The following is a 27,018-nucleotide window of genomic DNA, read 5'->3' on the forward strand; positions in this document are numbered from 1 at the left end:
TCACTACTTATAGGACCCGAGATAATTGACTTTCATTAGATAGTTTTCCACCCCGGCCCAACTTGGACAATGGGGTATTCTGGTACTTTCCACCAGTTACGTAAAACTCAGAACTTATTAGATCTTGGAGTTCTGGTCTTACCCCCTTCTTTGGGCCAAGATCCATAGATTGTCAGGAGTGACTGGTTATTGTTATTGTTCCCAAGCGATAGGAGTCATGGGAGCCAAGTACACTAAAGGGATGCCATACCATTCTGGTCCGTTACTCTCCATCTTTTTCTCTCTTTTATGTTGGACCATAATGTATCTCAGGTAATGTTTTGGTCCATTGTATTGTTCTGTGGCCCAGGTGGGAGTGGAAATTGTGCCAAGCACTGAGTTGGGGAGTGTGTGGGTTGTTGCACCACCACAGCAACATCAAGACTTTTTTTTATCAAGAACATTCATTTTTACACTTTCCATTGGCACTATTTCATATCAATGTGCACTTGGAAACTACAGGCCGGTCAGCTTCGCCTCCATCCCTGGAAAGATGATGGAATGACTCATTCTGGACATCATCTCAAAGCATATGGAGGAAAAGAAAGCTATCAGAAGTAGTCAACACGGATTCACCAAAGGGAAGTCATGTCTGACTAACCTGATAGCCTTCTATGATGGCATGACTGGTTGGACAGATGAAGGGAGGGTGGTGGATGTTGTCTACCTTGATTTCAGCAGGGCTTTTGACACAGTCTCCTACAGCATCCTCATAGGTAAGCTTAGGAAGTGTGGATTAGAGGAATGGACAGTGAGGTGGATTGAAAACTGTCTGAAAGACAGAGCTCAGAGGGTTGTTATTATGGGCACAGAATCTAGTTGGAGGTCTGTAACAAGTGGAGTCCCCCAGGGGTCAGTACTGGGTCCAGTCCTCTTCAATATATTCATCAATGACCTGGATGAGGGGATGGAGTGTACCCTCACCAAGTTTGCTGATGATACAAAACTGGGAGGGGTCGTTGACACACCAGAGGGCTGTGCTGCCATCCAGCATGACCTGGACAGGCTGGAGGGTCGGGCAGAGAGGAACCTGATGTACTTCAATAAAGGCAAGTGTAGGGTGCTGCACCTGGGGAGAAATAACCCCATGCACCAGTACAGGTTGGGGGCTGACTTGCTGGAGAGCACCTCTGAGGAGAAAGACCTGGGAGTCCTGGTGGACAATAGGATGACCATGAGCCGACAATGTGCCCTTGTGGCCAAGAAGGCCAATGGCATCCTGGGGTGCATCAGGAAGAGTGTGAACGGCAGGTCGAGGGAGGTTATCCTCCCCCTCTACTCTGCCCTGGTGAGGCCACATCTGAGTAGTGTGTCCAGTTCTGGGCTCCCCAGTTCAAGAAGGACAGGCGACTGCTGGAGAGGGTACAGCAGAGGGCTACAAAGATGATTAGGGGCCTGGAGCATCTCTCTTACGAGGAAAGGCTGAGGGACTTGGGTCTTTTTAGTCTGGAGGAGAGAAGACTGTGGGTGGATCTGATCAGTACCTATAAATACTTAAAGGGTGGGTGTCAAGAGGACGGGGCTGGTGTTTTTTCAGTGGTGCCCAGGGATAGGACAAGAGGAAACGGGCAAAAACTTGAATATAAGAAGTTCCACCTAAACACGAGGAGGAACCTCTTTACTTCGAGGGTGGCAGAGCACTGGAATAGGCTGCCCAGGGGGGTGGTGGAGTCTCCTTCTCTGGAGACATTCAAAACCCGCCTGGACAAGTTCTTGTTCAGCCTGCTTTAGGTGGACCTGTTTTGGCAGGGGTGTTGGACTAGATGATCTCCAGAGGTCCCTTCCAACCCTATGTGATTCTGTGATTCTATTTGGTTTTAATCAGTTTTTCCATAGTTTTGCTGAGTGTTTCTATTATATGGCTGCTGTAGAAACTTACTTCCTGCACAGCACATGTTTATACCTGAGTTGGAAAGACTATGAACTGAGGACACCAAGGAAAGCACAGCTGAATTATACATCCCATAGAGGGACATCAAGTTCACAAGAGGGCTGATGGGCAATGTTGGAAAAAAAGGTTGTTTGCAGTGTGGAAAGAGCTAATAGATAACATGAAAACATCTAATCATTCCTGAAAGGGGGAAATCAGATGACTGTAATAAAATAAGCAAAGATATTGATCAGCTGCAGGTTTGATATTCTTCAAGGAGACTTTTGGTTTATAAATAGTTTCGAAAATCAGGCCATTGTTACAACATTTGTGTCAATTCTTCAGTGACGGTAGTGTATTTCTATTGATTTACCCTTTCCTTATGTCACTCAGAATAAAATAATCCTTTTATTTCAAATCAGGGAAAAAGAACATCTATGTTTCATAAAGAGCTACTATTCTTGAAAAGAATGAGATATCAAAAGACTTTGAATACTACGGAGTGGGATATGCTAAGTATTGAAAGTTTTCTACAGTTTCCCAGCTGGCAGACCAAACTGCTAAGTGGCCTGTGGAGCCATCAGATTTTCTTCATTCAAAATAGTCATTGGAGCCATTTGTCCTATTTGTCCAAATGGAACCGAACGTCTCTGGCAACATTTCTATATTAAGATGTATTTTTGCACTCAGTACGGTACACATCTTTGGTTAACACAAACTAGTGGATTACACCGATGAATTTATTTCTAGAGAAAGAGTGCTATAAAATCAGATTTCCCAGTAGTACTATGTGATGCTCATATTTAGTTTTCAAAGCTGACTTTTTCTTGTATTGCAGTTGGCATAATACAACCTTTTAACCAGCTGTTGCCAGATGCGTATCTTTGGTTGTAAAGGTGCTGGTGTAATAATGTCAAGCATTCATCATGGAATAAAACATGCTCTCACAGGGTTTGATATTGCATTTGTACAACTGCTGTTAGTGTATGTCTTCATTATGATTTCTCAAAGGATTACAGCGCCTTATTTTGATCTGAAGCATGTAAGCCTCCAATGAAGTCACTAAATTTTCCCAAATGTGAGATCAAAGTAAGATGAGAAAAGACCTCTAAGACCTCCACTTCTCTGAAATCTGCATGCTGAGGAAGCAGGCAATGTGTAGTTTGGAATCTTCCCAAATTTAAAATTTTGTCCATGCAAACAGAGTCACGCTTCCAGTGTCTACTGGCTACATAGTGATTATGAAACTTATGCCCTGGCTTGCAGGTTTTTTGTTGTATGCGTGACAGCACCTGCAGTCTGCTTCTGCTTTCTGTGTGTTCATCTTACTGCCCGTAACACTAATACTCTATGATACAAACAGGATTTTGTGGGTGTAGATTACGGAGCTGGGACAGCATATGTCTGGGGGGCAACAGAAGTTACATTTTGTAGTTTATCCCTCAGGCTTCTTTAAATTGTTCTGCCATTCAATTTATATTGTGCTTGCTGGGGATCTCAGACCAAGCCAGCCACTATAACTGATGTTTCTGTGATATGTCAGTTCCCACACAAGAATTTAATACCTGATGCACTTAATCTGTCTCTGCCTACATTTTCTCTGTAGCAGTAGTCACAGGAAGCAACCTGGGCATATATTATTGTTACTTGGGAACCACAGTAATATGGTAATCTCCTTAAGTTGCTTTCTAGTCTTTCCAGCCAAGAGCAAAAAGTGTTTTGGGAGGTTGTTTGGACTTTTTTTTTTTTTTTTAAATCCCATACTTGTATTAGCAAGTTTGATTTTTCTTTGCCCAGCGACCTCCTATTTCAGATTTTAGACCTATGTTTTCAGTGAGAGGTCATAACTTACATTAGTCATTGAAGACATCTGGCCATATGATGTTGGTTTTCAGAAAAGCAGATCTGAATTCTCTTAAAGTTTGGGGTAAAAAGCTGAATTTCATACAAAATTCTCGAAAACACCTCCTGCAGAAGAAATAGCAAAACTTATGTGCCTGGAAAGAGATAGAACAGTAAGAAGCAGCATGAAAGTGGGAAACCTGAAGTAGGTGCTAAAAAAGTGATAGTGGAGTACTTTATCAGACAAGCAAGTTCCTAACCAGCTGGAGAACCTCTCTAGCTTAGCCAAGAAAGAAGCTTAATATCACAAAAGGAACAAGAACAGCTGAGAAAGCATTTTTAAGAGATGTTAAAAAGGATTTACATTTCCTTTCAGGTAAGTATAACACCTGAAAAAGTTCTACAGAACAATGAGTAAATTGAGCTACAGACAACATAGCAAAGAAAGTTAACCGAAGTGATGAGAATACTTATTAGCTCTCAGTAACAGGTAAAATCTTCTCCTACATCATCTTTAACAACAACAAAAAAAGCAAAATTAAGGTAAAGTCAAGGGAAAAGCAACTTAGACTCCTGTCTGGAAAATCATGTTTCTATCCCTTAGAATATTTAAGAGTGACTAGAATGGCGAAACCTACCCATAAATTTTGTAGCTTTTAAAGAAGGCATGTGACAGCTTCCACTGAAGTTCAGCTGGAACATTTTTAAATGTTTTGATATGCCAACAAAAATAATTCTCACCAAGGCTGGTGTCAAAGATCAGTGTGCACAGTTAAAGTAAATAACTGAGTCCAGTGGGTGAGCGAACACAGACACTGGCATCAAATCCGATGTCTTCTCACTCTTTTCTCATTTGACGCTTACTGACTGTAAACCGATGCAACAAAAGTATTTCATGGCTAGCTGGCAGAACACTAAAAGCGTCAGGGGGCTTTGGTAACCCTTAGTTTTGTTAAAACAGTTTGCTCGAGTGCCAGGCAAAGACTGAAAGACTGCAAAACGAATGGGTTGAAGTAGTAGTAACAGAAGGGAGGGACTGTAGCAACAGAGGGGCAGTTGAAAGTGCCCTCTGACTCCCATGTCAGGATTTAGGTGTAAAAAAAGGGAGGAATACCAAAGGCCGGTGTAGCGGAGCACTGTCTGCAGCATCTTTAACGAGGTTTCTGAGTTAAGGATGCGATTACAGATCTTCAACTCAAACTTCGTTTCTGTCTGAAAATATGTGGAGATGGAAGTTGGAAATCCAGGCAGGGTACATGCAGCCTCGTAAAAGCCCTCCAAAAGGATCTCTTCAGGAAGTTCTAGCTATTAAATTTAATTAATTTATATCAGTGCCATGGCATGGGAGCTGAGGGATGATGTTTACCTCAGAAAAAAAAGAGACGCTCGGGAAGGTGAAACTCTCCAGCTGTAGGAGAGTAGAGGCAAAGAAGAGAGAAGCAAACCGTCTTCGCACCCTGCCTCTCGTTGGGCAGGGTCAGCTTTCAGGAAGGGCAGGGAGGATCGGTGCTGGAGGGGAAGAGCTGTCCCGTGTGACTCCCACCTCCCGTGGCTGTGTCATTTCCCCACGAGCTCCTCTGGGTGGCAGTCATACATCACGAATTTCATGTATTCTGACAGGCCCGTTTACACATGCTTGCCTGCCTTTTTTTTTTCCTTTTTCCCAAAACAGAACCTTAAAGACACCTACTAAGGTGTATACCAACTTCTGGTTGGCATTCACTGACAAGTAATGGTACTGATATCCTCCACAATGTCAAAATAAGGGAAATACTAGGTTTTCACTATTATGAATGATTATTGCATCTTCGACTTAATTGGTTTAGGCTGAACAATCCTGAAAGTACTAGAAAAAAATCATATTGTAGTTTCTGTTCTCCATTGCATCTGCTTAAGTCAAGAGACTCTAGAGATTAAATTGAAGAAACGAGACTAGACATTAAATTGAGGAAACACTGATTTACACTTTTGAGGCACAATACCTGCTGGTATTTTAATGAAAAAAAAAAAAAAATCAGAAGCTAGAGTATTTCCACTAGCTTTTGTGGAAAGATATTTCACTCCTATACAACTTTCAAAATGTTTAAAACTTGAGAAATGCTATTTCAAACCTAACCCCAAAAAGCAGCTAGAATAGCACTGTCTAGAATAGTACTGTCTGTCGTGAACTCTGTAAGATATGGGCTACTTCATTATGAGAACTTTATTGCAGTCTGTACTGTCTAGGAGCAGCTGCCCATGTTTTTACTATTTATGGAAGAGATTATTTTCTGTAAATATGTCCATGACAAACCTTTGGCAAGAGAATAAAACTTGCATGTAATGTCATATTTCATTCCAGGTCTAGGATCTGAACAAAAATAAATTAAAAAAATCTGAAAAGTTCAAGACCTTTTTTTTCTGCTGTTTCATCTTTAAATGTGAGCCTTTAAACAGTGCCAAATGCAAACAAATGCTAAATAATTTTCACTAATGAAGAAGGAAGGGCGTGGAACATTTTTGCCCCTTATATTCTTGGACCTTCGACACTGGAAGTGATTTAACACAATGTGCAATAAAACAAAGGAAGGGTTACTCAGACCTAATGAGTTCAACAGATGATTAGAAGGGGTGGGAAATATAGTACCCTTTTGATTCAACCTGTCTGCAGGTGATAGAATTTCCTTCTTTTTACACTGCAAATGCCTTTGTCCTTCAAACGTCCTCTTCCCTTGTGTTCTTTGAGGTTCTTCTATTCCCCAGGGTGGTTCTAACTGATGGGAAGAGGCTCCTTGATCCATGTCTGATTTTAAAAAAAAGTTTGGAAAAACCCATGTGTACCTTTGGTAAAAGGTTTTTGTGACTTCCTACTGAAACATCATGAGCTCTGTGGGCTTTTTCTTTCAAAATTCAAGACAATTTTAAACGTAAAGACAACGAACCACATACCTTAGTGTTAAACTGCCAAGCGTTGTGCAAACAGACTTCCACAGTTGGAAAAGAAAGTTCACTTGCTGTTTATTGGCTTCTGCTATCTATTAGTCTTGTCTTTGTATTCCTTTCCTTTATATGCCATGCCCTCAATCATGCTTTGAGTTAGACTACTCCTGGTATATAAAATGTTCAGACTGGGGGTCATGCATGCTACCTTTTGTTAATGAATGAAAGGTGCATGAAAAGTGCACCTCACTAAACTTCAGTATCTTTTTCTTTTTTCTTTTTCTTTTTTTTTTTTTTTTAATGGAGGGAAAACAAGCAAAATCTTTTGCTGTAAGTACAAATACGTTCCTCAGCATGCTAGCTACTTCTGGATCTGTAACATTTATCTACACTGGAGTCAAATATCACACAAAAAATACATCAGCCAAAGATGTACAAATGTAAGGAAACATGTGGAGCTTAAGTTAAGAGTGTGCATGGCTCAAGAAGTTCTAAAAAGTGAATTTTGGGCACCTCTGTTGAAAAAACTGATTACCGCAGCTGGAAATTGAGGAGTAACTATGGGGTAAGCAAGAAGAGGAATGACATGAAGAAGGGCTGGTAAATTACGTAAGGAGGGGCCATTACTTATAGCTGGTTTAACTGAAATCATATGATGCTGATAAGCAACCAGTTGCTTGATGTTAATTAAATGGAGGCTGAGTCTATAGTCATGACTGACTTTTGAATGCTATTTTTACTTCACTCAGCTTATTTTACTTCTTCTTCAGCTTCTAAATCAAATTCAGACACACTGTATATCCACCCACTTGCTTGCACACCAACTAAGCACATACATACCGAGATGTAGAGAAAAAAGGATAATCAAAGATTGTTATTTCTATTTTTATACTCCTGGGAAGCACTTAGCAGCTTCCCGAGGAATGCTCTGTGCAGCCATGAGGCGACACTGAAATATGCTTTCAGTCTAAGCATTCTTTCTTATTTAGGAGGCAAGAGGCACAGGCTCAATTCCTGAACCGTAAACCTGAACAGCTTTCTAATTAAATATTTGTACTGATAGATTCACTATTGGAGGTTTGGCTTCATTTTCTATCAAGCTGCACAGGTTCCCCAGTGTTGAAAATTCACAAGGCTCGGGAAAGGATACTTTCATGAAAGGAAGATCAATCCTTTCAGGGAGAGAAAAAACAGAGTGAGATGCCATCATTTGGTGATCAGAGTGCAGTTTCTACCCCGGTGTATATGAACCTTTATGGCACTGGCTTTTGTGCCCTAAGTAGACACTTATCGGCATTCCCACCTGGAAGTGCAGCCCAAGAACAGGTTTAACTGTGGGACTAAAGGAGTCCCACAGGTGAAAGTCACCTATGAGGGAAAAAAGGCAGAAGGAGATGGCAGAACTAACACCATGGCAGAGAAGACATCACTAGAGAGTGCTGTGTCCCCAGCAGCTGTTAGGGTAACTCTTTGTCGACATATGTGTCTGCATGTAATGTAGAGTGGCCCTGGTAATGCTTGATGTCGTGCAGGGGACTCATCCAGCCACAGCCAGCCCGACTGTGCAGCTGTGCAGGTCCTTTAAAACTGTTATGGCTGCTCCTTCCGATAGTCAAGCCAAAAATGCTGGACTTGTGTTTCCACATGGGTGAGCTTTCTCAGATGCTTCCAGGCAGTGAAAGGATCAAGATTTTGCTGGCTCTGCCCCCACCCTACCCCCCAGCCTCCGTTTTCCATTCTGCATGCTGTCAGGGGCTCAGCCCCAAAACTTCTGGGTGAGCCAAGATCTTGATAGAGCTCCCACAGAGATCTTCACAGAGCTCCTACACAGATTCTTTGCATGTCTTCACAGTTGATTTTGTAATTAACTACTTGTCACTCGAGTGGCTCCAGAACTGTATAGCTGTAGCACAGATAGATTCTAGTGCTGAAGGGTGTGCGGTGGGAATTTTGTAATGTTAAGCATCCTTAGTGCATTTGAGGACGCTTGCCCTGTGAGCATATAGCAGTAACTCTGTTTGACTGATATCCACTTCACACTTTCAATAAAATACTGAAAATGGTGAGTGCAGCTGAGGACAAACAGATGAGATCTATTCTACATGTTTATTTTAATCCTGAAAGATATTCAAGGCCAGTGCTCCCTCTGGTGGTTAAAAATACTCTTTTATTAAAGAATCGGGTATTCCCCACCTCTACTTCACTAGCGTATCGCTGAGCCAATTACAATTCTGTAACAAATGTTTGAAAGAGCGTGGAGAGAAGCACAGTGACTCGAGAGTCCTACTCGGATCGCGCAATAGTGTTTCCCACTGTGCGGCGTAATTACTGGTCTAACACTTCGAAGCCAGTTCGCTTGAGTGCTGGCAGTTACATCGGCTGAAGGAACAAATACGGAGCTTGCATTCTCCTCTCACGTGCCTCGGGGTAGTCTGGGTAGAAACCATCTAGGGTGTTGCAAGGCTGCTGTGCATCACTGTGGATTTTACAAGGTCACACTGGATCATCAAGGTGCGATGAATGTTTTGGATGGTGGGTTTTCTTTTTCACAGTTACACCTAGGCCTCTAATCTCTTTCAAAAGCAGTGTTTGAGACTGTTTCTAATATCAGACTTTGGATAAGAGAAAAACAGAAAAGAATGCTGAATTGTCAGGCCCAACTTCTCTCTTTTTGGAAAGCACATGGTCAATTTTTATCTTGAAGCAGTTGAACTTCCTTGCCGTACATGCCCTTGGTGGCGTTTCAGTTCAATGAACGTTAGCTTTTGGGAAGAGGGGAGCATGTGTGTTTACAAGAGAGAAAGTTTGAGCTTATAACGATGCTGGAGTCAGCAGCAACACTGGCCTGAAGATGGCCTCTCCGGCAAGGCCAAGAGTTTGTTGGCTCCAAGCTCAGTTCCTCTTGCAGTGAAGGCACAGCTGAGGAGCTCTGGTGGATGACCTCCAGCAAACCTCACTGCGCTGGTGTGAGAAGCTGCATTTGCTGCCTTTCTGCCCTGCGTCCTGCATTGCTGTGTCCTCCTCACATCAGTTTTGGCAGCCGCCTGGCCGCCTGATGAGCTCCTCACTGAGGCCAGAGCAAGATCACTCACTAAAGAAAAGTGAGTAAATTTAGTGAGCTGAACTGGCACGGCGGAGGCTGAGGGTATGATACCAGTTCGTGTAAAGAAGGGCGAGGTGGCACCATCCCTTTAAAAGTAGGAGGAGAAGAGCCATCTTTGCTGGATAGAACAGCTCAGCTGCCTTTTGACATCTCTCCCCAAGACTGAGTTTTAATGCCTTTTCGGCTGAAGAGCAGGCATGTGTCAGTCCTGCCATCTCAGCTGCAGGATGACTGCTGGCAGAGGCAAATGGAGCATCTTTCAAATGGCTTGAGGAAGATCTGCACACTGTTATTCACCGCGTGTCTGAGTCTCTGGAGAGCCTGAGAACATTGTATTCATATGGGCCAGACACCCTGTGAGCCCACACTTCAGGAAACAGTTGATTTATATCCACGTTACCAGTCTCTCAAGTCTAAAATCTCCCAGTCCAGCAGTCCCTAGACACAATAATAGGGGAAATAATTTATAATGGGGTGGTGGTTATTTCCTCCCCCTCAGCACTTAATTTATTACAGCTGAATCTTCTGAAACTACTTCATGTGACTCTCTTGCATAGCAAGCTGCAGTTGTTCCACATGTCAAACAGCATTACATGGCTAATTTGGAAGGGTAGGTGCCAGCAAAAATATCAGCCCATGTAGTTATGTTCTTAACAGGTTCACCTCTGTTTAGAAGTCCATTCAGTTGCTTTTAATCTGAACTGTCTAATGCAAAGGCATTTGGATGCATTTCACAAAAGCTGGGCTAACACAGGCATCTTGCTTATTAAATAAGTGCAGCAGCGACTGAACACTTGCTGTCTTTTTACGTAGCAGAAAATTCATTTTTCTGAGCTGAGTAATGAATTCTCCTTTGTGCTTTCTGACAGTACGCATTGAATCAGCAGAGGTACAAATGACTTGGTTACATCTGTTTTAATTTTTGAGTCTCATGAATTGATTTGTAAGAAGCAGAAGCTCTTTCAATATTACTTGCCAACATTTTGCAGCTGTGAATATTGGAACTTGAACAATACATAGCCCTTGCAGTCAGTCTTATGCTCTTCATGCATCACAGCTAGAAATCTCAGTCCTGAGCGAAAAATAAGTAGGGTAGCAGCAGTGATCTGGTGCTTGCCAATTTACGTAGTGTGGATGCTTAATGGGTTGCAGCTTAAATGTAGTGCAAACACTAGCTGTTGGGCTGTTTGGCTGGAATATTGAGTGAAGAAAGGAACTGGGCAGGCAAGCAGGGAAAGGATGCTGCTCAAGTATTTCCTTGCTATGCAAGACATCTTCAGGTCATGCTTGTGTCTGTACTGCACAGCATAACAAGCGATAGCTTCATCTGAGCTGAACGTTCCAAGTAAGCCACTTTGGGTAGGAAAGCAACAGTAGAAATGTTGCTACCCCAGTGATCTATGTGGGTTAATCTACCCAGTGACATTAGGACACTTGGAACTCTGCATTCACATGACTTTACGGCTTCTAAATGGTAGAGTTTCTGTGTTCTCTTATTCAGTGTAGATACTTTGAGACTGATGGAACTTTACTGTAATTTGGTGTAGTTTCACTAATGCCAAAAAACAATCTCATGGTGGACGTTGGTACTAACTGGAGCAGGAGTATTGAGGTAAGATCTTTCTTCATTAGTGAGGGCTCTGAGCAACGTGATCTAGTTGAAGATGTCCCTCCTCATTGCAGGGGAGTTTTGACTAGATGACCTTTAAAGGTCCCTTACAAGCCAAACTATTCTATGATTCTTTCTGTACAGGTTTTGGCATGCTAGTTTTCTAAGACTGTTATACAAAGAGACAGCCTGATACCTGGACTAAAGAAAGGGACTGGAACCCAGGAGACATCCCTAGGTCTGTTACCAGTTCTTGGTGGAATAGTTTGTCCTAAATTCTCTGAGTTTCCATGAATGGCATTGAGGAGTAAGGTCCTATTAATTGTGTAGCCTCAGACTACACAAGTTTGGGGTACTTACCCAATACTTACCTTGGAGTATTTACCCCAAACTTACTTTGCAGTAAAATTAAATGGGAAGGCAGAGTAGAGGTAGAAGCATAAGCAGTGTGTAAGTCCATGCTCCCCTGTTAAAATAAGTGGCCAAGGTGGCAGGTTGCCTGCAGAGAGGGATCCAGTAGCTCTCACACACATAGTCACCTTTATGTTTCCTTACTTCCCTCTGGCAAATCACAGGCAAAAAGATGAGCTCAATTCCAGTCTGAGAAGCCATGAGTCTGCAATATTTGGGACCGTACAGCCCTCCACATGCTCGGGAGTTACACTCTCCAGGCCTTGGGACATCCAGTAGCTTTGTCCTGGACAAAGAGCCAGTTATTTTTCTTGTTGGCCTAACGATTCAAATTGGTAAAATAAAATGTTTCTAGGGAAACCTGGATGTATCTTAGCTCGAAGTGACTTGGTATGGTCTCGGCTCTGCTCCTGCAGCTATGTTTTAACCATCAGACAGGGCAGCCTGGGAGGTTGAAGACAGCCTTGAGAGAATTGACTATAGTTGCCTTGGAAGCCCAAGTTTATATTTATTTCAAGCCTTGAGTTAACCTCCTTGGCAAGCTGAAGTGGTCATTACCTTAGTGAGTGATTTAAAGGCACGTTAAGGCCCTTTTACAGTGCCAGAACAGTCTTAAGGGAGCCTTAGACTAAGTGAAAATCCAATCTGTAAACCTCAGTTTTATCTTCCCTTAAGAATGGAGGAAAGACTGTTTCCCTGTGTTGCAGGGTGCAGCGCTTCGAAGCGTGTTGAAATCCTCAGATGGACAGAACTCCTGAGTGCAGAAAGTATTAGTCGTTTTACACATGACTCATATTTCTCCATGGGTGTCAAAATGATTTTGTTTTCTTCTCATTTGCACATGTTGTGCTTTCCTTTAGCAATGGAAACCCTTTCTATTTACCTGAGTATCTTCTCCCTCCTTAGTCCATCTCTCAGCAGGTCGTGAGAGCAAGGGCCCAGGGTTCAGTGTGAAATCATGCTCTGAAGTGACTCAACATCTGATTTTGTAGAAATACACTTGTTCCTGCACTGACAATTAGCCAGCCAAGGCTGGGTTTAAAAACCTCAGTAATCTGTTTAACATTTCAGGTAGCCTTCGGATTTTTAATTATTTCAACATTTATTTAGAGGCCTGAATCTTGATACATTCTTCCTTAAAATATTTTTCAAAACTGTTTTAGTTACTTTAGAACTTGGACTTTGTACTTCTTGCAGCTGACCTAGAAATTTATTTCTTCAGTTGTTTTGCTGTGTTTTGTGGTCTAACACACTGCCTCGGATTTGGATTACTAGCAAACTTTATTCTCAAACCCTGACAAAGAGTATTGGGGAGTAAATAGAGGTCATACCATTTTGGCAGTTCAAGGAAAAATTGATTGTTTGCCTCAGAAAGTACCTTTTTATTGAAAAATCTGTTTTTGTGGGAGGAAGGAGAGTAGAATCAGCAGGGTAAAATTTCGTGGCAGGAAATTTTAATAAATGAGTGTTGTTTTTTGATTTCACTTTCTCATGCTCTTATCATCTCAGTTATAGTTTTCTCCTCTCCTTCCTCCTTGGCCCTGCTGTCCTAACCTGTCAGTCACCTCTCTTCTCCCTTGTCTCTTCATCTTCTTAACAAAATCCTGGCCAAGGAACTAAAAAACCAACATCAGCCCAGTAACTCCACGGAGGAATTCCAATTCCTCTCATATTTCAAAATTGTAACTAGCACTGTGTCACCCACCTGTGTGGGTCATCACTCAGTTTCCTCTGCCTGCATATCATAACCTTTTCTTTGCAAGATGCCTGTTATACCTACTTGAAGAGCGAGCTCTCCAAGACTCAGATGTTCTTCTCTTGTGTGCTCGGTGCTCAGATGACCCCTGCGATACCAGCATATTGCTAGGAATCTTTATCCTGAGCAAACAGGAGAAAAGTTTCTCGCTATTCACCATCCTAAATTGTTTGTTAATTACAAACAGCAATCTCAACTCTCACTGTTTTCCTGAAAATATTTAAATCTTTGCATAGCATCCTTTTGTGTGTTTTAAACCTTGTTGATTTTATTTTCTTGTTGGTATCCTTTGAAAATTGATCCGTGTTTTGAGTTTCTAAGACAGGTGCCATGTTTTTTAGCTGTTGTCCAAACTTGGATGCCTTTTCCTTTTTGCAGTTGCTCACTAATGTTTTCTTCATTCAATATTCCTACATTTCTTGGACAATGTGAAATGTTTCTCACTGTTTCACACCACTCCTTGAAAGGACAACTCTGGTTACTTCCTACATAGTACGTCTGGCTTCTGATTTGCTTGATTTGTTGTTTTCAGACTTTGACACACATAATTTTTTCTCTCTCCCCTACATGTAGATTTTGCAGCCTTTATTCAGACAGTGTTCCTCTTGGTTTCACTGGTAGTCAAGTATAGTGAACATATAGCTCTAATATTGACCTAGAATGTGGATGGATTTTCTGCCTCTAGATTTATCTGATTCAAATATATTTGGGGTTGTTGGAGAGGGACAGCACAGAAAACACAGATGTCCCATACAGCATTGAAGAAGAACCTGAAGGATGACACATACAACCTGTGTGTTCAGCTTCTTGGAAGATCCTGTATCTTGAAGCACTCTGTCTCTGAACCACTCTGAAATACAAGACTAACTGACACTCTGGTCTCCAAAATCTGCTGTTTTGAATGATATATAAGAAGAGGAGTGGTATTGGACATTAATACAGTAGTTACTGAACAATGATATTTGTGGTTTTCAGGAATTTAAGTGCTGATTTGGGGTGTTAAATTTTCTACCAGGATTTAGCAGTATCTCTATAGGAATGAAGATAGGTCTTTGAGGGAAAGTGGCCTTCCTGATCTCCAGGGTATAAACATGCTATGAACAGTGCTATCCAGGGAGACAGAAAGGTTTAATTGACATTCAAAGGCTGTTTTTCTATTACGCCACACTCAACCTCTGCCAACCTATTATTGAACCAGAAATATTTCTTTGTTTAAATAATCCTTTCAAATGCCAACATGAAATGTTTGCTGTCACTTGTAGCTTCTTACCACCTAACAGGTTTCTTGAGCAAAGAAACAAGGGTTATGTAGGTTGCTTGAAGAAGCAGCTTCAGTTGTTTAGCTGCTGATGAGTTTTCTTCTTCCATAGGGAGAAAGAGGCTTGCCAGGACTACAGGGTGTGATTGGGTTTCCTGGAATGCAAGGACCTGAAGGTCCACCTGGGCCACCAGGGCTTAAGGTAAGAACTTAAGCTTTAATATTTAAAACACTCATATTTCCCTAAATTGTTGTCCCCAGAAAAGACAAAGCTATCTCTTTTCCTTTGCAGGGTGATACTGGAGAACCAGGACTGCCAGGAACAAAGGGAACAAGAGTGAGTTCTAATTTACTTTTTTTTGTGATTCTGATGTCTATGGGTTAATATGTCTTTAACTCTCCATGGCTGCCTTCAAGTGCAAGGTGGGGTTATTCTCTTCTTTGAGTTAATCAATGACATCCCCATTTGCTGGACAATAATTTCAAAATTCTTGCTTTTGCCTTTGAAATTCTTTCTACATTGGGCAGTCAGTGCCTTTGTCCATTTGCATTTTCACCTGGTACTTACCACTGCATCAACAGCACCAGTTTTCATATGCCTTTGATATCTTTCTGACATACCAAGAAGCATTTTTCCAGCTTGAATATGAACAGCCTTATGACTTCATGCAAAATTCTCCTTTATGTCTACCATCTAACCTCCTTGAATCGCACCAGCAGAGAAGCTGACACGCTCATGAGCACATACATGTTAAAAATATGCACAAGGTGCAGAGCCAAATTAAAGCCAGGGACAAAGATCTCTTGACTTTGCTAGAAGAGGCTCTGAATATGCCTGTAACCTTCCTGTTGTCATTTCTGTTTAATGTGACACTTATATAATACTTATTTTAGCACATTGTATTAGCCAGGGCCGTGTCCTTTGGGGTTTTGTAAGGTGCCAAATGCATTCTGAGCGTTTTCATGTTTCATACTGTAATGATGAAAGAGGATTTAAATGACTTGGCATGCATACATTTTCAGCTATATCTTTTTTTCCAAAGATTTTCAAAAGCCCTCTCAGTTTTGTTCTCCATTTGCCTGCAGTTGCTGCAGCACGTGGAATTTACTGAATCAACTGCAGTTTCTGAGCTATTACAGAGTGGATATTCTGCTACATCAAGAAATCCTTATTTCAGTCCATGATGTTCATGATACCTTAGGGTATCCTGAGTGTTAATGTAAATTGGCATCTCCTGGCACATGTGTTTTTGTGCTACAGTGCAAATAGACTGTATTTTAGCAATTATAAAGTTGTGGCAGATTCAAATATACTATCTGAGCACAGGATTCCCATACATCTTTTCTGCTTCATAATACATGTATTAGGAAATACCGCATTAATAAATAAGCTGGGAGGATGAAAATGATGTGCCAAGTTAACCTCCTGATTCATTACACTGAAAAGCTGTTCAAGGAGAAAGAGTTATCTCAACTTGGTAGATTTTTTAATAATAAGGATGAATTGATACACTGATGTGGAGCATGAACGATAGAGAAGTGTCTTTACAGTGCATTAACATCCTCTTCTGCTGTAGAGAGGTGCCTACAGTAAATTTCATTTTGAGAATGATGGTTGTGAGAAGACAGCACCTCTGCATTCCATTTTACCTGCACATAAGGCTCTGGTTCAGTTCCTGTTGAAGGAAAGCCATATTGCTTCTTAGAACGTTAAAGAAATACAAAAAGTTGCTTTTAGTTATCAATTACTAAGGTGCCACGTTTGAGCGGTTTTGAAGATTAGAGCTATTTTGTCAAGGAAGTATAAAAGAAACTGCTTCCTCTATTTTGACTGTCACCACTGAAGATCCGACTTGGGCTGCAGCTTGTCATTGCTGTTTTGTGGGTTTGTCACTTCATTTTTTTCTCAATTGCAGGGTCCCCCAGGAGCATCAGGCTTTCCAGGGAACCCAGGCCTTCCTGTATGTATGAAGTATATGTATTTTTACAAGAAACATTAAGGTTTTAATTGTGACATCTAACCAGGATTATCGCTAATATTGCTAATTTCTTCACTTGCTTTTCATGTAGGGCATTCCTGGACAAGATGGCCCTCCTGGTCCACCTGGCATTCCAGGATGTAATGGCACAAAGGTGACATTTACATATGTTTATAACAGCATCTCTGTTGAAATAAAAACATCCCTCAAGCATATGTTCCCTAAACAAAACAAATTTCTCTGTTCCCCTCAGGGTGAAAGAGGTCCAGTAGGTCCCCCAGGTTTACCAGGACTGACTGGGAGCATAGTAAGTAGATTCTTTCGTCCTTAATTCACTTGTTTCAACCCTGATTCTTGAAATGCAAATAAAACTATAAGAAATTATATAGAGAATAAGATGTAAAATAGACAATACTGAGGAAAAATAACATCAAATATGTCTTTTTCCACAGGGACCCCCAGGACCTCCTGGAATGAAGGTACATTTTATTCTAAGTGTGTTCATATCCCACTTCTAACAGTAAGAATTAAGGTGAACTCTACACCCTCTAAGACTACCAGTCCTTACTTAAGGACTGAAAAATTTTACTGGCACGTTTCTCTTTTTACTCCGTTCTGCAGTCCCACTGAAAACAGTGGGGTGACCTCCAGTTAGTAACAACTGAACATATGTGTTGTTCCATGCAGGCCTTAAAAGTGTAAGTATTACATAGATTACAATAGAAAAAAATAGTGCATATCATTAATTATGTATAAGTAGTGTGGTGGGCACCCAATTGTGCATTAAGATTTAGATAGATTTTCTGGTTCAAAGACTTGTTTTGATATTGACATTTCGTTTTTCTAAATAGTTTCAAATAGATAATGTTTGTGGAAGAAGGTCATATAGTCCACAACAGGAGAAGCATCCAACACAGTAAACAGCTTTCATAAAGGAAAAATTAAACTAACTAGGTATCTGAGTGCTTTTTGTGAGCTGGAGAATGAAATATTGAATGTCAACAGAGAGCTTTTGCTCTTTAAAATGAACAGATATAAAGTCTAAATGTAATCTCAGATTTGTAATGACTTGACTACCTGAAGTTGTAAAATGCCCTCTTCTTTTCCTCTCACATGGGAAGAACTGACTCAGTCTATAAACACTGAAGTACTCGAATGTTTCTTTCCTAAGCATATATAGGTACTCAAATCATGAAATAAAGTCACTTACAATATTGCAACTTTGTACAAAAACATGGGAAAAATTGGATCTTTTGCTATTAGAAAAAGAGAAATAAAGAAGTAGATACCGATCAGAATAGTTTTCCAAAGTGAAGAAAAAGGATGCCTTTATGGCTTTTATGTCAAAATTAGGTATAAGACTGAAGATCTCAGACTGGAAAAGAGATCGTGAGGTTGCCACTTCTCTCAACAGCCAGGTCAGATGCTCAAATTGTGTGGTAACACTGCAGTAGTGATAGATTTTGGGGTAAAATTTTTATGATTCCCCATTACAGTATAGGAAATTAGGGTATGAAGGAAGATTTGGTACTGGGATCTCTTCAGGTGGCTTTAAAGGACATTTGGCAATTAAGGTCTTAACTTTTAACATCACTTGCTATGTTTTGACTGAATTAAAAGAAGTAAGGTGACTTCTTTTTAAGTCAGCTTTCCAAATGATTCCAAACTTTTCATAGCTCGAACTTCCCTCTCATCTCAATATTAGTGTTTTTAAATGTATTTGAATGGATGTTCAAGTATTATTCTTTTTCTTTTCTTATTATAGGGAGATCCAGGTGAAGTGATTGGTCTTTTACCTCCTAGTTTGCTAAAAGGTGATAAAGGCTTTCCTGGCCAACCTGGACTACCTGTAAGTCTAAAAGATGTTTGAATAGCAGTGAGCTTCAATTAAAATTATATCAGTATCATGAAATTGCCAAATAAATACCACTTTTTAATTATGCCCTTTTAATTTTTCATAGGGTCCACCTGGAACTCCCGGGTTTCAGGGACCAATGGGGCCACAAGGACCTCCGGGAGAACCAGTAAGTTTCCTCTCATGGTGATTTGCACTATACTTATAGAGCTTTATCATAGGAAAATTCCACAAGGTGTGTATGGTGTTTGTTGGGTTTTGGGAAAAATTACCTGTGGTTCCAGGCTTCACATTTAGCCTCTTGAACTCTACCATGGCAGGAATGAGTAGGTAACATAGTTTTTCCAATAGAAGCTGTTCCAACAATCTTCTCTTCTTGCAAGCCTGGAGTGTATTTTTGTATGGGAGGGGTTGTAATAGTTATTCCTCCTTTCTCCTCTTCCCGCACTTAATTTATAGAAAATAAAAAACCACAAACCTAGCAGCCAGATCTAAATCAAAATGTTTGCTGAAGTTGTTCTTGTGGGCAGCCACAGTGAGTAGCACTGTGGAAAGCAGGATGTCAAATATCTGTTATCATGGTGATTGTCAAACGCTGAAGGCATTTAGCTATTTGACATTTTGACAGGTCTAACAGGTACCTATCTCTTCCTGTACTGGATACAGCTAACACTTGCACGGATCAGTTATTTGCATGTGGTAAAAATCTGCCCAGTGTTTCTGTCTATTAAAGTGAGCTGTGTGAGACTTCTTACTCTTCTGAAGAAAACTGAAAGTGATGCAAAGGAAAATGGTAGCACAATTTAGTCAATATTTGCATTTGCTGATGTGAAAGAAAAATTTTAAGGAAAGAAAGGTGAGGACTAATATATAGAATGCAAAATTGAAAAAAAAAGAAGGCAACGATAAAGATATTTTACAGTGCCATACCATAGACTTCTTTTTTTTTTTGATTGTCTGTTGTCTAGATGCTGATTAGGTCTAACACTCTTAACTACAAAACAGTATCTGATGAGATATCTTAGATCGATTCTGTTTGGTTTTATTATTTATTCTATGTTGTAAGTTACACACAGTAGCAGAGAAAGACTTTACATCTTGGTTTAATGGAAAGATTTGCATTTTTGCTGTCTTTATAGCATAAGACATTATTCCATACAGTTTACTATATACATATATATGCTAAAATTTACTGTCTTATAGGGTCCCCCTGGGCCACCAGGACTCCCAGGCGAGAAGGTAAGGCTCTTTTTATTATAAAGGTTAAGTCTAATCGTTTATTTATTTGGAACACCAGATCTCCAAAAATCTGGAAACTAATGATCCTAAAGGAATGGGGTTTTTAAACTTTGGGACTTTATTACACTTTTTACTCTATTTTTATACCTTAATGGACATTATAAAGAGACATTTTTTTAACACATTTTTTAGGTTTTTTTCTCACTTGATCAAATCAGTAGTAATTAAAACATTCTATGATTATTTGAACTCATCTAAAAATGTCAAAACTTTCAGTAAAATGTTAAAAAGAGCATATTGACAATAAAATTATCTGATAAATTTCATTCTATCTATTTTTTTCATAAATTGCTGTGATGCAGAACTTAAACAGCAGGGATTTAGGACATAATTATTTATTTGTTTCACATGAGCATTTAAAAGACATATTCAGTCTTTTCTGTACTCTTAATTTTTGCCAGATATACCACAAAATACCTTCATATGTGTGTAGATATGCATGTATGCACTGCTGATAAAAATTTACTAAGTGTGTGTAATTTATATTTTCAGGGCTACATGGGCTTGGGCTTTCAGGGCCCCAAGGGTGAAAAGGTAAGTCTCATGAAATCTTCTGGAGAACAACTTGTCATAAATATTCTTGATACTTTGTTTTAAATAAACAAAGTGTTGGAACCTATCAATGGAGAAAATCAGCAATGTAATTTTTGGAAGACTTGAGTAAATCTGTAACTTATACCTAAATGAACAACAGTCACAACTGGTTACAGACTTTGCTTATGATGATATTATACCTGACATTAATTTAGGTCATTATCAGTTTCCCAGCTGTGACTAGTACCAACTCCTTCAGTTTGCAGTAGACAGATCTAGAAATATTTACTCTCTATGTTAGGAGTCATAATGAGATTTATTTGAAATCAATTTAGTTCTCAGGGATGAGATTTAATGTGCTCTGGTAGGACTCTTGAGGGCCTGTTTGCCTTAGTTTGGATTGGTAGCGTATGCTTTTGAAGGAGATCTTGCAGTTGTCCCTTTTTACTGTGTTTTGACTCAACCTGGAGCAGTTTTCAGAACACACAGATCGGTTCACTTTTGAATGAAATTAAGCCCAAAAGATTTGCTGCAGGATCCCATCTACTCTCTTAACCAGCATCAAATGGGAGGTGAAACATGTTACGTTTAATGTGTTGCCTCTCCCACTGAGAGATTGAAGCTAAAGTGCTTCAATGCACTAAAGGGAAAGCTAAAGTGCAAGTGAAGTTGCAGTTTCAGGAGCCAAGAAATGGATGCAGTCATGGGTTATTTGCTAAATTGATAGTGTGTCTGAGCCCTTCTCCAGAAGCTTCTCATGAGTGTCATTGACAGAGGCCTTTTGGAGTATAAGGGAATTATGTTACTTAAGCGGTGGTTTTTTATCCACCACCTTATTTATGTATTTTGAGCCACTCTCTTCCTAATGAATAGAATTTTTTGCTATGTGTCACATTGTTGAAATTAACTTGTTATCTTAAAATTTCTTGAAAAATGTTGGCCATGAAAGTATGTGGAGATTTCCTGGACTCCTTAGGTTTGTCTTTAGCAAAAAATAGAAGGTGTTGCTATACATTACTGCTTGGCAGAAATGTATCAAGCCTTTTTGGAGGTGTTTTACTGTAAAAGATAGTGCTTTTGCATTATATAAAGAGATGAGGTTCTGACCCTGCTATGGATATATACGTACTAAAAAAGTATGTTCCACAGTTACCATCTTGAAGTTGACCTTTATGGACAGTTGTAAAGCTGGTAGAACGCTATAAGCTTTGACTAATATTTTCCTTCAAGCATCTGACCTCTTTCCTCCTAATCTCCTTCCTCCTAAGGGAGGCACTAAAAAACTTTTGTACCATTACAATAATGAATTGGATATGTTCCCGGTATTTGTTATTAATCGATTTTCACCCTAATAGGAGATTCAGAGGTCTTTCTTCAGCGCAGTCTCTGTCACCCATTAGACAGTTGTTTCCTATAACTGTGTATACAACCCTTTCTCTGACAGATTTTGCTGAAATAAGAATCTGAAAAAAACCCATTCAACCATACTTTTAAAAGCAAGTCGTAGTTACCTTTAATGTTATTGGTCTTAGTCATGTTTGTTCTCGGTGTCACTACTGTTTTCAATGGACTATCCTGGATTTGGTGTTGACAGGGAGAACAAGGGGTAAGTGGTCCCCCAGGGCCCCCAGGACCATCACCGCATATGAAGGAAAAAGGGAGTGAAATCATAAGGGGAGAAAAGGTAAGACCTTAAATGATTAATCTTGTTGTACTCTTCATTAAAATATGATCAAAAATTCAAAATTTCAAAGATTTCTCCCTGGTATATTTCATGAATGAATTTTGATTGTTTTCTTGAAATTTCTCTGAAAAATACATGATAGATGATAAATACATGAATAAGTAATGCATACAGTAGAGGACTTTCTGAGGAAGGAGGACTCGTAAGCATAGTCTTGTAAACACCAAATATTCTAGATAATTTGAATTAATTAGCTTATACTGGACTTTTCATATACAGAATCACATTCATGGAGTCTGAATTTTTCAATTATTGCATTAGTCTAGGCAATATATATTAGTATAATAAACTAGCTTAATGGATTCACAATTTGTGTTTATCTAACTTCTTGCACATCACACTATTAGACATAGTTCTTGAAGTGGAGAACAGGGTTAAATGTGCTTTTGCTGACATGAAGAATTAAATTACTTACAATCTAAATAAATAATAGTTAAGATTTTATTTACTAATCTACATTTTTTATATTATTTCATTAGGGTGAACCAGGTGAAAAGGGTGAACGGGGAGCCCCAGTAAGTATTGTTTAGATTTTTTTTTAAAATTACTATAAAAATTGTGAAGAATCTGATAATGACCCTGAATATCTTTATAGCTATTTGATAAAAGAAAATTTACTTGAGAATTTGGAAGTAATCTGGTGTGTATTTATTTTCCAGGGATTTCCAGGTTCAGGTTTCAAAGGAGAAAAGGGTGAACCTGGGAAGCCTGGTCCACGTGTAAGTATGCTCAACTTTCTCAATACCATAATTACAGTTGTTGTATTGTTTCCATAAGCTAATTAAATTTAGTAACCATTAGTAAACCAGCAAATTTTGTATATTCCAAACAAGCAAGTTTTGCTGTAGGACAAGTCTAAAATTCAAGGTAGCAATAACATATTATATTAGTATGTTACATGTTTTCAGGCATCCCATTTCAGACTCCCATTGATCCCAACTGAAGCAAGGTAAAGTCATTCCAGAACAGAAGGAAAAACAAAGCAGAACAAATCACTCCGTAGGAATGACTTGAGCTAAATGGAACGTGTTCAATTTATTTCAAATACTCTTACATGCAATCTACAAAATAAGCCTGCTTAGCCTTATAATGTACGGTTTCCTACAAAGGTGACAAACAGAACAAAACATTTAGATGACTGAGATACATTCGCCTGCTGGTTTCTAGCCTGACTGTAAGTGCTTGAGGCCATACGGTCTGTTACCTTTGCCTAGTGTGACCTATATCATAGTCTCATTCATACAACTTCTGCATGGGTCATGCTGTATCTTTTGTAGCTGAGCTGGTAGCAAAAACAAATTTCTTCTACATGCAAATGTATCTAAAGTATTGCTTCTCAAATTGTGGCTCTTCATAAACTGTTAGAAAAAGACCCAGCACAACTATAGGCATTGAATTGTGCTTCGATCTGAAAAAGAGAAAATCTCCCTCTCTATTATACTTCAAGGTCAAATGTTCTGTCATCCTTTCAGTAAAGATATGTGATGGGGTTGTCTTTGCTACCATGTATGTATTTTTATTCTTACAGTAAATGAGGGCTTGAAAGCTGGAAAAATGAAAAAATGTTGGCCTAGAACTTTTTGAGGAAACCAGAGTATCTTTGAATTGTTCAGAAACATAGCTTTCAGTTTCTGCAAAGTTCCCTGAACAAAGTTTCTGAGATATTTTATATACAATTGTTGCTGATTAAGGAAATCATAGCTACTTCTGAAATTAAGATAAGGCTTGAAAGATGAACCAATGTTAAGATCTGATATTCTAGTTTCATGGAATGAAACCATATGATTAATTCCAATCACGGTGTACATTTGAAGGCTCTCCTGACTTTACAGATTGTATTTTTCATTAATCATTAAAAATTACTTGTAATCCGTCTTTATTAGATACCATAGCCGCACACTTTGGTGGTGGTGACCTGTTCACATTTGTTATGTCATTTTTATCCTTCAATTGCATAGTTTTAGAAGGAATTCTTTGACCTAAACTGATGGGATTATTTTTTAGACTGAATCGCATGCGCTGTTACTTTGTCTATTAAGTATATACATTTTCTTGGTTTTATGAGACATATTCATATTGGTCATGGTAAGACATACAATCTAAGCACTGTGATGCCGAGTAAAAGCCAGCTTCCAGTGGATTAGGCTACAAGTCTAGGTGCCAGTCCCTTCATAATCCATAGGAAGAGGAAGGGAATGCTGAAAAGTAGGATAGTCCAACTAGGTCATTTATCATGTAACTGTTGATTACCTCAAGGGAATCTAATCCCCTCTGTAGGCTAACACAGTGGTCTAATAGTGAATCATTTTGCTCTGGAGGAGGGAATCTTGGATTCTAGGTTGTCATTCACCTTGTGATTTGAAATTATAGCTTTCGATTTAGGGAAGTGTTTAGATTACCGTGCAATCTGATATGGGGCCACCCTCCAAGCCTTCTGCTGAAACTGAGCACTGAATGTCTATGAATAAATGTTTTGTGAGGCTGGAGATTATATATATATATGTATATGTATATATATATAAAGGGATTGCTATGAAGGGAAAAGTTTCTGGGTCTGGTTCCAGTTTCCTGTGCTGTTGATATATTTTGTCTTGAAGCCTCCTTGACTGGGAAATCCGTATGTTATTCCTGTATCTGGAAACAGATTTGCAGGATTTTATTTAATTCTGCAGTTTGTAGGATGTTGAGTAACATAGGCGCTAGGCAGTCACAATTTGCCTGCTTTGTGCCCTCTGCACTGTTAGCTGTGTTAGCACACTTCGATTAGTGCATTACAATAGTGATTGTTTTGTTGTAGTGTTTCACTCACTGTATTTAGAAATTGCATGTATGTGGCCATCTTCTTAAGCAGAGTGAAACTTTGTGTTTTACAGGGAAAGCCTGGAAAAGATGGTGAACCAGGACCAAAAGGAGAACCTGTATGTATTTACTGAATTTCCAGTACCATTTCTTACATTCAAAACAAAGAACTGCCTGTGTGTTATAAATGGTTGAAATTTTCTAGCCTTCTCAATTATTTACTTAATGTTATTGTTTTCACTGAATTAGTGACTGGTTTGAAAACTTAAAACTTTGATGCTGCCAGGGCTGAAATGCAACTATATTTATCTTTCCTGGTTTTGATGTCTTCTACATACAGGGTTTGCCTGGTGGGTTTGGGATTCCGGGACGACCCGGGGAGCCTGGTACAAAGGTGCGTAGCAGTGGCCTTTGCTTCCCATCACACAGAATGAGGAGTTAAGAACTGGTATGGCATGTTCATAGATGTGCATTAAGGCAATGAATGCACATAAAGCAATGTTAAATGAATGTTATTAAGTTGTAAAGTCATCACTCGGAGACTAGGAAAAGTCAAAATTAAGGTAGCTTAGGTCTCCCTGGTTTAGATCTCTCATATGAGTTGATTAATGCAGGCTTTATTTTCACAAGCTCTTTGCCCAGCCAGCATAAGTACAAATATGCTTTCCTAAAAATTCCAGTTTCTCCTTACATAGTGTAAAGCAGTACAGGCCTGCAAACTATTTACTGCTTATTATAATAGTCCAGGTACTTACCATTTGAAAGTTGTATGAATCTGTATCAAAGTGTTCATTGCTAAGGAAATCCTATTTTGTCTAGAAGAATATGTGTTCTGGATTTAAAATGAAATTGTTTTTTGCTTTAGGGTGACAAAGGTGATCGAGGTTTTCCAGGACCTCCAGGAAGAGTAAGTAAAAAAAAAAGTTCTTGTTTTATTTTAAACTTAAATGAAAATGTAAATTTTGTGGAAGTCAAAGTGCTCAAACAATGAGGGAACAAAGAGAGACTATGCATGTTCTCATCTCATTCTAATCAGTCCTGTCCTCATTTTTTTTTAAATGGAAATAAAAGTTGGATACAGTTCTTTTAAATATTATTGAAATTTGGAAAAGGAGCTCTCAAAGAATACAAATTTCAAATGCTTTGGACTATGAAAATGATAAGCATTGTTAATCAATACAGAATATCCAAAAGAGAGTTCAAAAGAGTAAGTCTGTCAGCTTCGAAGTTTATAATTTTTTTAACACTTCAAATAAAAAATGGGATTAGTCAGCAACAAATAGATCATTGATGGTGCTACTTCCCCGATAAGGGGGGAGATTTCCAACATCTGCTAATTTTATTTGAAAAGCTATGCATACTTCCTGAATATTTTATTTTAAATGTTAGTATCCTGTGTGTCAAGCTCAGGTCAATGTTAGCAGAAATTGCTAGAACAGAATATTTTTAAAATTAAGCGTAATACAAACCTAATGGGTCAGTGCTTATACCATGGTGAGGTTTCTTGGCATCATTCTTGTTCAGAAAGGTGCTTTAAAGCTCTCCATGTAATTCTACTATTGATATGAGGAATTTTGGTAAAATAGTACTTTTTTTTTTTTTTTTTTTCTGGTAATTCCTCAGCAGCTAAAACCCTCTCACACTAGTTGTTATGTTCTGCAGAAATTGCAAGTATAACGAAAACTGCTCAAAATTGTTAGTACAGAACAAAATGGCCTCTGTTCCATCAGGTCAAGATGGGGGAGATGATACAAAGGAGAGCACAGTTGTATGTTTCTAGTGTCCTAGTCTTTGTCCTGGGATTCAGGTTATAGATCCTGGACCGGTAGATACCTTTGGTGAAAAAGGAGAGCCTGGAGCTTCAGGTTTGCCTGGACTGAAAGGTCAAAAAGGTGAAAAAGGTATGTATTTTGTCTTGATTTTTTTTTTTTTTGACTGACTTATGCTTTTAGATTTCTTATTAAAGGACCTTAAAATTGCACTGTCTGTGAGCTCAGGAGA

The 27,018-nt window shown here is 39.3% G+C and overlaps 1 protein-coding gene across 1 annotated transcript in view; it reads left to right on the plus strand.

Moving 5' to 3' along the window:
• COL4A1 (collagen type IV alpha 1 chain) overlaps window positions 1–27,018 on the plus strand; it is a 130,229-nt gene that overhangs the window by 62,303 nt on the left and 40,908 nt on the right. The window contains exons 3-19 of the mRNA XM_074156738.1: window positions 14,920–15,009; window positions 15,100–15,144; window positions 16,724–16,768; window positions 16,878–16,940; window positions 17,040–17,093; window positions 17,239–17,265; window positions 18,552–18,635; window positions 18,748–18,810; window positions 19,845–19,880; window positions 20,433–20,474; window positions 22,069–22,158; window positions 22,698–22,733; window positions 22,878–22,937; window positions 25,092–25,136; window positions 25,358–25,411; window positions 25,883–25,924; window positions 26,825–26,918. Coding sequence (XP_074012839.1) covers window positions 14,920–15,009; window positions 15,100–15,144; window positions 16,724–16,768; window positions 16,878–16,940; window positions 17,040–17,093; window positions 17,239–17,265; window positions 18,552–18,635; window positions 18,748–18,810; window positions 19,845–19,880; window positions 20,433–20,474; window positions 22,069–22,158; window positions 22,698–22,733; window positions 22,878–22,937; window positions 25,092–25,136; window positions 25,358–25,411; window positions 25,883–25,924; window positions 26,825–26,918 — 970 coding nt within the window. The remainder of the gene's footprint in view (window positions 1–14,919; window positions 15,010–15,099; window positions 15,145–16,723; window positions 16,769–16,877; window positions 16,941–17,039; window positions 17,094–17,238; window positions 17,266–18,551; window positions 18,636–18,747; window positions 18,811–19,844; window positions 19,881–20,432; window positions 20,475–22,068; window positions 22,159–22,697; window positions 22,734–22,877; window positions 22,938–25,091; window positions 25,137–25,357; window positions 25,412–25,882; window positions 25,925–26,824; window positions 26,919–27,018) is intronic.

Source organism: Numenius arquata, chromosome 1 (assembly GCF_964106895.1).
Source record: "Numenius arquata chromosome 1, bNumArq3.hap1.1, whole genome shotgun sequence".
Lineage (NCBI taxonomy): Eukaryota > Metazoa > Chordata > Aves > Charadriiformes > Scolopacidae > Numenius > Numenius arquata.